At 37.1% G+C, this 13,959-nt stretch overlaps 1 protein-coding gene across 1 annotated transcript; it reads left to right on the top strand.

The window, feature by feature from the left end:
• The first annotated feature begins 5,881 nt into the window (after positions 1-5,881).
• On the top strand, positions 5,882-6,346 carry LOC104901197 (uncharacterized). The gene has a single exon (XM_010688747.1). The coding sequence runs from the start codon at positions 5,882-5,884 to the stop codon at positions 6,344-6,346; it is 465 nt and encodes a 154-aa protein (XP_010687049.1).
• Positions 6,347-13,959: the final 7,613 nt, after the last annotated feature.

Here is a 13,959-nt window from a genome sequence, read left to right as displayed (position 1 = left end):
GAAGCAAGGGTCTTTATAACGCATCATTTTGACTTTTTCTTGAGTGGAATAGTCATAGACCATACACTTGTAACCTATGGCTATCGACATTTCATACGTTTGAGGAACTGTCTTGCGGATTAACTAAACTGGATCGCATCGTCCGAAGCAGCAGGGATGTCATTAATGGCGAATAAGGGTTTATGATTAGGAAGGGGTTTTTTGTGATGTTATGCTGAGAGTTATTTGGTTTGCTAGAGATGAATCCTAGAGAAAGGTTTCAATCATCCACAAGGTTTTGAATTTGATGCTTTAGAGCTGTGCAGTTTTCAGTATTACACCCCGGGCTTTGATGGTATTCACAGTTTTGATTTGGGTCATAACTAGGGTAAGGATTTTTAGGAGGTGGACGTGGATTTAAGGGTTGAATGAGATTAGCCTTTTTTTTAACTTGGAGAGAGCTTGGTAATAAGTCATGTTCAAAGGAGTAAAGTTCCTTTGTGGTCGCAATTGGAATGCAAACGATGCGCCAATGGCATGGATCGCATTAGTTGTTTTAGGAGCTACTGAATCATTGTTTGAGGCTCTTTAGTTATTTTTGAATTTTGCATTATAAGTAGCGCCGCCAATAGGTTCATCTTTCTTCTCCTCTTTTCACAGCATCCTCTACTAAAGTTCCTGTAGCAATCAAAGCTTTGAAAGTCGGGAAATACTGGTATGCCATATGCTTTTGATAGACAGGAAGAAGGTTTTTCACAACCATTTTGCAGCTGTTCCTCTTCATTAGGCCAACTCATCATTTTGGAAGCCTTGTTTCTCCATCGAGTGATGAATGAAGAAAATGTCTTGTTGAGATTTTGAGAAGTGGTCTCCAGATCCCTTCTAGTAAAATTAATTTCTTCATTATACTTGTATTGGTTTGAGAACTCTCTGACTATGTCATCCCAAGTGGATTTCTTTGCATTTTCAAGGTTGAGGAACCAATGTGTTGCAACACCATCTAAATATTATTGTTGAAACAGTTGGACCATTAAGGATTCTTCCACTGCCTAGGGACTCAATACCCCTACATACATTTTCAGGATATTGGTGGGGCTATCGGTCCGATCAAACCTTGTCAGATTCGGCATTTTGAAACCATGGGGTAATCGTGCCTTCGGGAAAAGCGTTAATCCATGAATATCCATTCATGGTTCAAGCTTATTCATGCCTTTTAAGACTTCTTTAAGCTTAATACTTCTTCCTCGAGTTTAGTGGGAATTTCTCTCTCATTGTTCAGAGGTTCGAGATGAAAAGGCGAAGCTACTTCTGACTCTAGAGGAGGAGGAGGAGGAGGAGGAGGAGGAGGAGGAGGAGGAGGAGGAGGAGGAGGAGGAGGCATCTATGCGCTTTGGCGCATTATAGTTAACACAGTTTGCTCCATATCATCTTGTCGGTTAAGCATGGCCTGGACAGGTCCTCGGAGCTCAGTCATTGGATCTGGTGGAGGGGTAGAGTTCTGTTGGTGCTCGTTGTCTGGAATTTCAGACATGTTGTTGAGACGTGTAGCAGAGAATACAACTGATTTACACAAGGATGACAGTATTACTGATAGAGAACATTCACTATGGTCAGAACTTCGGCGAATTCGTAGATGCTAAGTGAGCCCAGGCAGAGTTCCTGTGAAATGAGATGAAAAGCTAACACCGAAGTTTGTCCAGACATTGTTTTTTCTTTTTTTTTTCAGGGATGAAAGAAATGATAATATTTGAAAATTCTCTCTCTCTTTTTTTTTACCCCCATTTCAGTTATCATTTATTAAAAGGTGTAAAACCTGGACTCTATCATTTGTTTTGAGATTTTTCATTAAATTTCTTTGACTTCTTATTATTTTTATTAGACTTGAATTTTCATTTACATTTTACACTGCCACTCTTGGACTCACTTTTTTTTGGTTTTTTTTTGGGATAATACACAATCATTTTTCAAAATCAATTTGACAATATCCTTCAATTTCCTGCTACTATAGAAATAAGAGAAAAGAGGTATGACGAGGCATGTATCCTCATTATAATACCCCATATATCATTCTTCTATGTAGTGGTATGCATATATTGATTGCTTCTAAGTGCTGAAACCAAAAAAAATATTAAAAGCGAAAGGGGCCGCACCCGAAGGTTGCCTACATATCTCCATAAGTGTATTTTGATTTTGGGAAGGTTTTTTTTCGGTGATGATTGATATTTTGGAATGGAGAATCAGGCCCAACGTAGTTCTGATATATGAATTTTCACATAATTTTTTTTTGCAGCTGCACTCAAAATTAAGTTGCCTACATACCCTTTTAGTATATTACATAGTAGAGAAAGCTAAGATAGATGCATTACAACATTGAATTTTGTTTTTTTAGGGGATCAAGCCGCACGTAGCTCTTCCTACAAAATACAACATAAAGCAATTAAATGATTCAGGTACTTCTCAAACTTTTTAGATTTTAGTTTGCTGGGTGCCATGCCATGTATTCTCCTGTCTGGAGACGTTTGTTCCATATCTCTTTCTTTTTCTTGACATATAAAGGGTTGTCCCCTCGGCTGAGGAGTTACGACGCCCATACCTTGCACACCAGCATGCAAGAATGTCTTGTCTCATAATTGATCTCATCAAAGAATATATAGGGTTCCATGATGGATTGTATAGCAGCTACTTTGTGTGCTGAACTCTCTTCTCCTTCAAACTGAACTGCCTAGGATTCTTTGAAGAGCTAATGGAACTTCTCTTCAATTCTCTTCACTTCCCTCATATCCGGTACCCAATTTGGTTGATCGAGATCTTCCTTGGGAATAGGCCAGTGGAAATAGTATTTCACCAGTTTGAGGGGTGGCGTCTCCGTGTGACCATTGTCGTTCTCTTCATGATTTAGGGGACATATATAAGGTATGCGGGATTTTTGCATTGCCGCCCTCATTGCTATATCTCCTGACTCCTGGGACTGTGATTACCCCATGTGTAGTTATCATCTTCATCTTTTGATGCAATATTGAGATGATAGCTTGGTTCTTGTGGAGCCATAGTCAACCTAACAACAGAGTGAAAAGATCTTCGCAATCAACGATTATGAAATTGACCTCTCGTATGGGTGCCCCAATGCGCACGATCATGGTTGTTGAACCTACAATTTCCTATGTCGAACCATCATATGCAACTATGGTTCCTAGGGAGGCTTTTACTTGTGGAGGAGGACACCCGTGCCACTTGAGGGTACTGAGGAGACAAAGATTGGTAGAAGCTCCTGTAATCCCCCATAATTTTAAAGGATTTTATAAATATATTTAAGTATTTATATATTTATATTTAAACCCAAATTAGTTTTAAAATGATTTGACTATTTAAAAAGGTTGACTATTTTAAAAGTCAAATGAAATTATTTTTCATGACTTAATAACGTTGAAAATATTTTAATTAAGCATGTTTTGATAAAAGTTTTAAATACTAATTTATATTGAAAAAGAAGTCTAATGGGATTGAGGAACCTAAAAATCCTAAAAGGATAAAAAGGAAAAGAGTCCTAAAGATGATTAGCGTCCCAAATTAATTATCATGTTCATCGTCAATTTTCATTAAACTTTATCTCTTTTCCTAAGCCCAACAAGGGAAGATTTTATATAAATATCCTAATACCCAATTATTTTATACCACACAAATTATTTTACCCCAGTCCTTTCACCGTATTCCGTTTTCTTTTTCTCTCTTGATTTTTTCTTCTCCTCTTGTGCGTCCTTATTCCTCCTCTCAAACGCTTTTCTTCTTGTTCAAATAACGTTTCTTGTTCAACAAGAAACGTCACAAAAGTTCGAAACCACCAAGCAACCACCACGAGGGTTGCTGCCGTGGACTGTTCCTTGCTGGCGCCTCCTTCCTTCTCCTCTTTGTTGGTTGTTTTTCTTTTCTTCTTCCTCAAGATTCATTAAAGACTATATTTTTTATGTTTTCTTTTGTTGTTAATCATGATTATTAGTTTAAATTACTGTTTTAATAAGTAATTTCGATTCATCTATAGTTTATATTATAAGAAAAAATTTCAGATTTTATTATGATTTTTTTAGTTTTAATCATGAAACATGAATTTTTAGGGTTTTAAATTGCTAGAAAACATAGTAGTATTAGATACTATGAGATTAACTTAGAACATGATTTTAAATATGTTATATATGTTTAAAGGAGGTTTATTAATTTTTAAAGTTGCTGTAATTTCAGAAAGGGTTTATTTATAGAGTTTTCAATTACTAGTATGGTAGTACTATGCTAGGAATTAAAAATAATTCAAGTTTTGATATTAAAATCAACTTCTAAACATATTAAAAGGGGGTTTTAAGTACTTTAAGGCTGCTGTAATTTTTATGTAAGGTTATTAATTTCGGTTATATTGATTTCTAGGCGGAGAATATCTCGTAGGGGACTTTCAAAGCATTAAAAGTCGCCTACATGCTAGTTTACACGAGGTACGTACATAATTACGTGCTATGTGATTAGTATCATACTTTAAGGAGAAATAAATTTTAGTATCATGTATAGGAACTTATTTTGTTCGTATATATGTGATTTCTAGTATTTGATTTACATGTTTTATGCCGGTGTGCAAGCATGTGATTTGAGATTTATTATGAATACTAGATTGTATGTTTGTATGGAATAATTGATGCAAGCATGAAAATAAAGTTTATTTATTAATTCGCACGAAGAATTAATATATGTTATGGAGATTGAATCATGTTATTCATGTATTCCTTGATGAGTATTATTTTATTATCTTATGAGGAATGTGGACCTTATTTGGTAAGTTTGATAACTTATGCCTATATAAAGGTAAGATTATTGTTGGCTAGGTTCAACAAATAAGTAATTTAAGATTAAAAAGAAAGTAAGTCTTGGATTGTAAGTTGTGATCACTTGATTTATACTTACTCTTATTGTCTCTTGTGGGAATACGTTAGAGAGAGTACTAAGGCATTATGGTTTATTGTATTGTAGTTCCCTAAACATGCCTGCCAGACTAGGAAGCTACTATAACCCTATCGTCCTGAGTGATGATGAAGTTGACGAAGACATTGCACCCGTCGACGATAGAGAATACACGGATCTAAAATGGACTATGCGTTGCATCTTGAGGAAAGGGATACCTAGTGATGACGAGGTTATAATTGAACTTGACAATGCTAGGTGTAAAACTAGGGAAGACATTTATCATGCTTGTTTCAGGTATGAAACTGAAACTGAAACCAAACCTGAAGAGGATGAGGATACTCGACCCATTAGAAGATCCAAAAGGCAAATGAGGTACATTGATTATGATGAGGATGTGGAAAAAGAGGAAGCTGATGATGCAACATTTATGCCTGATCAGTATCAAGAAGCTAAGGATAGGACTAGCAATGTAGTACCTTAGATTTATTTTATGTGTCTGGTTAATAATATATAGTATACTAGTTTTATCATAAAATAATGTTGGATGTTTGACCAACAGTGATAGAGAAGATTTATAGAATTATTATTCTAGGAAAATATAATATTATGACATTCTTTTTATTAAATACCCTTTATGGATGAATAAAAGTTATTATCTAATTTATATTTAAGTGAGTAAGAATTTATTCTAGGCACGTGATGAGAATATATTTTTTTTCAATTTAAATTTTCATTATGTGATTATATTCTTACTTGCTTGTTCCTACTTGCATATTGAGGTGGATATATTTTTCGTGAATGAGTATGTGATTGTTAGAGAACATTCCATGTTGAAACTAGTGAAAAATTGTTTGTTGATGTGATCTTCAATGATTAAATCAAATATTGCCTTATTAGATGAACACATAAGTAATACTGGAACCTAAAGTAGAGTTATATTACTTTCAGGTCCCGGAGTAGAATGGCCAACAATACCGATTTAGCTGCTACTATTCGCCTTTTGGCAGAGAAATTGACTCAAGAGAGGGTGGAGCGTCCTGAGACTGCTGGAGAGATGTTCGAAAGATTAGCTAAAGTTAAACCACCCTACTTTAAGGGGCAATCTGACCCGGCCTTCTTAGAGAATTGGATTAGGGAGTTCGAAAAACTATTTGAGGTAGTGAACTGCCCTAGTAATATGAGAGTAGGTCAGGCTGTGTTGTACCTAAAGGATGAGGTTGACCTATGGTGGAGGGAAAATGGTGCTAGGTTGAGTGCTGCTGAAGGATTCAATTGGGAAGCATTTTTGTTTACCTTGAGAGGGAAGTTTTACCCTGCCTTTATGAGGAAGCAGAAAGCCCAAGAATTCATTAACTCGAGGATGGGTAGTATGACCATCTTTGAGTACTATGGAAAATTTATAGCCCTGTCTAGATTTGCACCTTAGGTTGTACCCACTAAGGAACTCATGGCCCAGAGGTTCGAGCAAGGCTTAACTGAAGAGATCCAACTGGGATTAGGAGGTGAGACCTTTACGTCCCTAGATGTGGTGTATGGGAGAGCATCTCATATTTATGGGTTACAGACCAGGAGGGATAAGAGAAATGGGGTAGTAGGTGAAAAGAGAAAGGATGTTAATATTGGAGGAAGCCAAGGGAATTTAAAAAAAAACCGGAATAGTAATGGGAATTTCCAAGGGAGAAACAACCAGGATAACCGGAACAAGGGTAGACCTGAGAGAGTGCATCACTATAAGTTCTGTGATAAAAACCATCATGGGAAGGATTGTAAGGGGGAACCAGTGACTTGTAACTACTGCCAGAAGAAGGGTCATAGGGAGTATGAGTGCTATTCTAAGCATGGTAAAGACCTGAATGGTCAAAGGAATAGTAATCAGGTCAAGATCCAACCAGTCTGGAAACCAAGGTTCTAAGCCTAGGGGACAACAAAAGAATCAAGGAAGCTATAGCAAGATGGCAGGTGAGAACCCCAACCAGAATAAGCCTGCGGGAAAGATGTATATGATGAGTCGAAAGGAAGCTGAGAAATCTGCCGATGTAGTTTCTGGTAATTTTTCTATTAACTCAGTCCTTGTTAAAACATCATTTGATTCGGGGGTAACATATTCTTTTATATCGTCATCCGTTGTAAAGAGTATGGGATTAGTAGACTTTGAAGTAATTGACTTGTCTATTAGTATTCCTACTGGAGAAATCATAAAGTGCACCAAGTTGTTTAAAAACCTGCCTTTGAAGATAGGAGGATGTGTCTTCCTGTATGACCAAATAGAATTCAATTTAGGAGACCTGGATGTGATTCTTGGAATGAACTGGTTGAGTCTTTATAAGGCCAACATCGATTGTGAGATCCAGAAGGTGGTGTTGACGAACCCTTTGGGAAAAATTGACCTCCAATAGACGTTTTGGGAAACCTAAGTGTTAAGTTCCTTGTTTTTGAGTTTTGAATGATGACAAACCACCTTGAACTATTATATTGCATACATGTTTCTGTTTACATGTGTAGGTGCCAAAGTAAGAGTTCAATGGATAGAAAGACGAAGCTAGTGAAGCCAAGTCTTGAAGAATTGTATGAAGACCAAGATCAAGTTGTAGCATTTAGGTCTTAGATGCAATGTACGTGGTATAAAGATTTGGATGCACTATAAAGGTTTGAACTAGAGAAATGAGCTAGTTGTGGATGACAAGAAACCTCGGTTAATTGTCATACACAACTACAAGTAAAACTTGGTTGATTGGAAACAGTCTGGGAACAGATATGAACCAGTCCTCAAGGTTTTACTTCATGCATTCGTATTTTAGGAAAGTTTTCCTTCCGCACAAAATTGATTTTTAAAATACACGGATGCATGGTTTGTTGTGTGAGCAAGATTTCTTAAATATGGTAAGTGTATTATATGATATTATATTTAGTATATTTTCCCTTGGAATAATTTTCATACTTTCAAGGGAAAATATACTCTCATAATATCATGTAAATATTTACTTACCAAAGGCTTATTTAAGGAGTTTTGTTAGCACACAAACCTCAAGCTTTTGCACGCATATTTTCAGAATACTCTAAGCAAAAGCACTTCATCTCTTGAACTCTCAAACCTAAGCATAAACCTGAATACCACATAGATCTTAAATTACTCTCATTCTAAGCGTGTAAGGCTGTTTTATTTTTGAGAGAAAAACTGATTGTATTTGAGCATTCTGTGAGTTCAGTTTGCTGGGGAAGTTGATCAGGTATCAACTTCATTTGGACCATCATAGTTGGTGGTTGAGTCGAACTTCCATAGGTGGAAGTTGGGGAATCATCTTGTGCATAGGTGCATAAGTGATTGAGTGTAATTCTTTTGTTATTCTGAGTTGATTAATAAAAGAGTGAGTGAGTGGAGGACGTAGACTTATTAGAAGTCGAACCTCGTTAAATCCCGGTGTTGTTTTATTCATTGCTTTTATTTCCGCTGCTAGAGAACTGTTCTTTTACTGTTCTTACTATAATAAAAAAAGTTACAACATTCGGACAAACACTTAATTCACCCCCCCTCTTGAGTGTCTCTTGCACTTACAATTGGTATCAGAGCCTAACTTCTTGAAAGGGTAACACCTAGAGAAGGAGGACATAATGACTACTCAAGAAATGACCAGTGGACCCGGAGGATCAAGGCTACCAAAGTTCAATGGAATTAACTATCCTTGGTGGAAGAATTGCATGAGAAATCTAATCATTGATTGGCACAGACTATGAGTGCTGGATGATCATCAGGAATGGACCAAGGAAGGTGGCTAACAATTCAGATGGAACAGAGAAGAAGGAGAGTGAGTACACTACTACAGATCTGAAGACCTTCGAGAAGAATGCAAAGGCCATGTCACTACTTCAACAAGGTATTGCTGATAATGAGGTAAGCCGTATATTAGCATGCTCTACTGCTAAGGAAATATGGGAAACCTTAGAATTAGCCTATGAAGGCACCAGTGAAGTCAGGAGATCTAAGGTTGATATGCTTATGTCTAAATATGAAACTTTTGATATGAACCGAGATGAAAATATAAGAGATATGTTTACTCGTTTCATGACAATTATCAATGAACTTAAATCTCTTGGAAAAGACTTTACTAATGAAGATTTGGTGAGAAAGATCTTGAGAAGTTTGACAGGTAAATGGCTGTCCAAGGTGACTGATATTCAGGAGGCTAAGGATCTAACGAAATTATCCATGGAACAACTTATTGGGTCATTAATGACTCATGAGATGTTGGTGGATTTAAAGGAGGAAAGTACAACCAAAAGTCGTGGGTTAGCTTTGAAGGGTGAGGAAAATGATGAAGATCTCGATGAGTGGGCTCATGGCTAAGAGGTTTGAGAGGAGTCTTAGAACGCAGTTCAAGGGGAAGTCTTTGAAGAACAAGGGCAACTTGAAGAAGACCAGGTTCAGCACTGGTGGCTTCAAATGTGGAGAAACTGGACACATGATCAAGGATTGTCCAGCATGGAAGAATTATAAAGGAGGACAGAGAGAGAATAAAATGACTAAGAGGGCTATGCTAGCCGCCTGGGGTGATTCTGATTCAGGTGGTGAAAGCGAGGAAGATGAAGCCCTAATGTGTGTGACTGCTCTGATTGGAGACATAGACCAGAAGCAGACCAGTTTAGGAAACAAAGGACACATGTGCCTCATGGCAGGAAGCAGCTCTTCCGACGAAGAACAGGTAACTATCTCTAATATGCAAGAACAAGTGAGATATTGTGATAGAGATGAGTTACTAGGTTTTATTGATTCTGCCATTGAACAAAACGTTAAAAGAAATGCTGCTTATAAAGCTAACAAAAAGAAATTAAGAGAGGTAACTCGAAACTTAAACCTAAGTGAAAGCCGTTCTGCTGAACTTGAACTTATTTGTACAGAACTGAAAGAAAAAATTTCAGAGCTTGAAATAAGTTTGGATCAGAAGAATATTGACACTAGTGGAAAAAAAATGCTTTTGCTACTTATCAAATGCTCCGGTTGACTAATCAACCCGAGCATTTGATGTCAAATGCTCCGGGTTGGTTAGAACCAACCCGAGCACTTAGACCCTCTCTCAATTCATGAAGCACTATACCTATTTCTTGGGTTGATTATTTTCTTTCCTTCCCTCGATTGTTTTCACTCCCCCCCAACTCCCAAGCCCCTCGCTCAAGTGAAACCTCGCATTGTACTCCACCACCACCACCGTGCCTCCCTTCGTCGTCCTTTGCTCACCCCACCACCTCCTCCTTCGTCCTTTGTCGTTCTCTCTCTCTTTCCCTCTCCATCAAACTGCTTCTCTCTCTCTCCCTCTCCATCAAACTGCTTCTATCTCTTCCCCTCTTCACTCTTGGTCCATTCCTTGGAATGCATGTCCAGGTATTTTCGTTCGAAATTTATTGCTGCAATTTAGTTTTATTGCTGTATTTTAGGTTTTTTTGGTTTTCTAAATTTGGGGATTTTGTTAGGGTTTTCTTTGATTTCGTTTAGGGTTTTAGAAATAGTAGTGTGAAAGAACAAACCGGCGGATCTCAATGTGCTGAATATCACCAGAAAACGAGAAAAAAATCATGAATTTCTCTCTCAGTTGCTAGATCTGATAAGTTGCCAACTTGAACTGTTTTAGTCTGATAATAGCAAAAAAAGAAAAAAAGATAAACAACAGATTAAAATGTACATAATTTTGAGAAATAAATACTTGACATGAAATAAAATTTGTTTCTGAGTTGATTGGAGTTTGAATATACTTGCATTATTGGGACACAAGAGAGATTGTTGTCTGCCACAGAGTATTCTTTCTCTGCTCTTTACTTATCCAGCAAAAAAAAAATGTCTCTTTCTTTTATTTTCTTTTTTCTCTCTCTCTTGGTGGGTAGAGGAGAGAGACAGTACAGAGTGGAGTTGGGCATTGTTGCTTTTCAAGATCTAAAAGTAGCAGACGACTCTTAGTTTATTGTCAAGCAATAGGTCTTTAACATTGTTCCCATCTGTTCTTACTTCTTTGTTTATTGTCTTTAATCATGTTTGCTAATTCTTTAAACACCAGTTATTAATGTGCTAATTTTGTTGGTGTTGTTTCATAGAAGATCCACAATGACGGAGATTGAAGACATAGACAGAAGTAAAGGGTTGCTATAGCACGTGCTTTAGTGAAGAACCCATCAATACTGCTACTTGATGAAGCAACCAGTGCACTTGATGCAGAGTCTGAAAAGAGTGTGCATCAGGCACTTGATCGGGTCATGGTAGGCCGAACAACTGTGGTTGTGGCTCACCGGCTTTCCACAGTAAGGAATGCAGAAATCATAGCAGTTGTTCAAGGTGGGAAAATTGTGGAAACTGGAAGCCACGATGAGCTAATTTCTACCTGGTGGTGAATGCGGTGTCCCTGCTGAAACAACATTTTACATTCCTGTTAGATGGTAAGTACAACCTGTAGTAGGCTAACATCTAGGGAGTCCTTTCTCATTATTGATTATAGGTACTTATTTTGGCTTTCAAGTGTGACTTAGAGACTGGTATAGAAAGAACAAATTTATTTCCCCGAATATGAGTTGTCAATGATGTTTTGATGGTATGTACAAATATAGGAATCTTAAAGAAGTTTATGGCCCTGTTAGGCGAGCTTGCTGCACTAATGCTAAGCTTCTTATCCCTTGTTCATGGTAGTATCCTCTCACTTTGATCATTATTGTTTGTAGCTTTCATATATTTATATGCATCATTTCTCAAACCAATAAAAAATGTCCTTAATTAGCTCAGTTATATATATACTGCCTTACAGAAAGACAAGAGATGTATAGTTCAACGGGACTTTAATTTCATATATCTCTATTTATTAAAGAAAATGTATATGTGTTTACAACTTCATCTCCATTATATACTTTCTCTGTTGCATCGTTGCGTTTACAGCACCTTGAGTTATTTCTTTTTTTCTTCTTCACTCATAATGTTTTAATATAATTGTATATGCTACTGTGAAAATAGAAAATGCATCCTATTTGATGGAGTCCTATTTAACTGTATGCTAAAGTTGAGGTTATGAAGATGTGTATGCATATGCTATCTCATGCATCTGGTATAATATAGTCATATAATTGTATAAGCCTTGTGTATGCTAAAGTTGAGGTTAGGAACACAGGAGTGATGTTTCGCCATTTGGTTTGCCATAAGAACTTGACCAATATTAAAGATAGAGGTGTTGAGCAGAGGAATGCGGCTCTTGAGCATATTGAGCTTCATAAACTTGATGGCATTGTTTACTTTGCTGATGATGATAATATCTATTCTTTAGAATTCTTTGAAAACATCAGAGATATCAGGTATTCTCTTCAATTTTTTACCACACATTTGAAGTTTTTTCTGCTTATGTTAGGCTGGTTTAGTTTGCTTGAATTGAAAACTATTTGTTGCATTTTTTTTCTTTGTTTGGTATGGACTTCTGTTTGGTATGTGTCTTTTTATGTTAATTATTGCTTAGTAGTTAATACTAGTCAAAGAGATGTTCAAGGTTTGAGGAATTAGCTGTTGTCATCATACGAATGTGCCGACTTTGAGATATTGGCTGCTGTTAATACTAGTACTAACTTAAAAAAATTTCCAGTTCTGAGGACTGCTGTTAATCTTTGTTGTGTAACACTCTTGCAAGACAAGAGAAAGAGCTGTTACTGAAGCTCAACAAACTCCTCCAGATTGATGAATCAGCTCCCAAACAAAAATCAAGAATTCAATGGCTCAAGCAGGGGGATGACAACAATCACTTCTTCTTTCAGGCAATGAAAGAAAGGATGATGAGAAATAGCATTGATATTCTTTATTCTGAGTCTGGTATTGCTCTGTACAACAATGATGATATTCAAAAGGAGGTGGTGAGCTTTTTTCAGTCACTTCTTGGCACCTCAGCTGATACCCTCCCTGCTGTGGACTTACCTTTGCTTCAAAATGGTACACAAGTTAGTACCACTGCTGCTGCAGAGCTGACAAGGCCTATCACTCACCAAGAAATTGATGATGCTTTAAAGGGTATTGCTGACTCCAAGGCCCCTAGTATTGATGGATTTAACAGCCTATTTTTTAAAAAATCTTGGCCTGTTATAAAATCTGAGATATACACTGCTGTGATGCATTTCTTTGATATTGGTATCCTGATTCCTTCCATTAACTGCACTCTAGTTACTTTGATCCCTAAAGTGGCTAGTCCTTCTTATGTGAAAGAGTACAAGCCAATAGCTTGCTGCACTGTCCTCTATAAAATTATTGCAAAAATTTTAACTAGTAGGATGCATGATATGATTGGTGAAGTGGTTGACTTGGCTCAGTCTGGCTTCATGCCTGGGAGAAATCTCTCTGATAACATCCTGCTTGCTACTGAATTGATCAAAGGCTACACAACTAAGCATATCTCTCCTAGGTGTTATGGTGAAAGTGGATCTAAAAAAAGCTTATGATTCCATTGAGTGGTCCTTCCTTGCTTCAGTAATGGCTGAACTTGGGTTCCCTACTAAATTTCTAAACTGGATCATGGCTTGTGTAACCACTGTTTCATATTCTGTTGTTGTGAATGGTGTCCCTAGTAAGCCTTTTAAGGCTAAGAAAGGGCTCAGACAAGGTGATCCCATGTTTCCCTTTCTCTTTGCTCTAGGAATGGAGTACTTATCTAGATCTTTGGGGAGTCTCAAACACATTCCTAACTTTAACTTCCATCATAGATGTGAAAGGCTTGGAGTTACTCATCTCATGTTTGCTGACGACCTTCTAATGTTTGCTAGAGCTGATTCTAGTTCTGTACAGCTGCTCTTTGATGCTTTCAACAAATTTTCTTGTGCTTCTGGTCTTGAAGCTAACTTGGACAAGAGCAACATTTACATAGCAGGTGTAAATGATGATGATAAGGCTATATTACAGCAGATTGTGAACATACCATTAGGTACCTTTCCATTCAGGTATCTTGGAGTTCCCCTCACCACTAGGAAGCTCTATTATGCTGAATGTAAAAGTCTTATTGAGAAAACAACTAGTAGGGTGCAAGCTTGGGCTGTTAAGAA

The sequence above is a fragment of the Beta vulgaris genome, chromosome 8 (genome assembly GCF_026745355.1).
Source record: "Beta vulgaris subsp. vulgaris cultivar EL10 chromosome 8, EL10.2, whole genome shotgun sequence".
NCBI classification, from domain to species: Eukaryota; Viridiplantae; Streptophyta; class Magnoliopsida; order Caryophyllales; family Amaranthaceae; genus Beta; species Beta vulgaris.
This window is presented reverse-complemented; position numbering and strand designations above follow the sequence as displayed.

Excerpts from the sequence above, each read along its gene's own strand:
- LOC104901197 (XM_010688747.1), top strand. The coding sequence starts at position 5,882 with ATGGCCAACAATACCGATTTAGCTGCTACTATTCGCCTTTTGGCAGAG.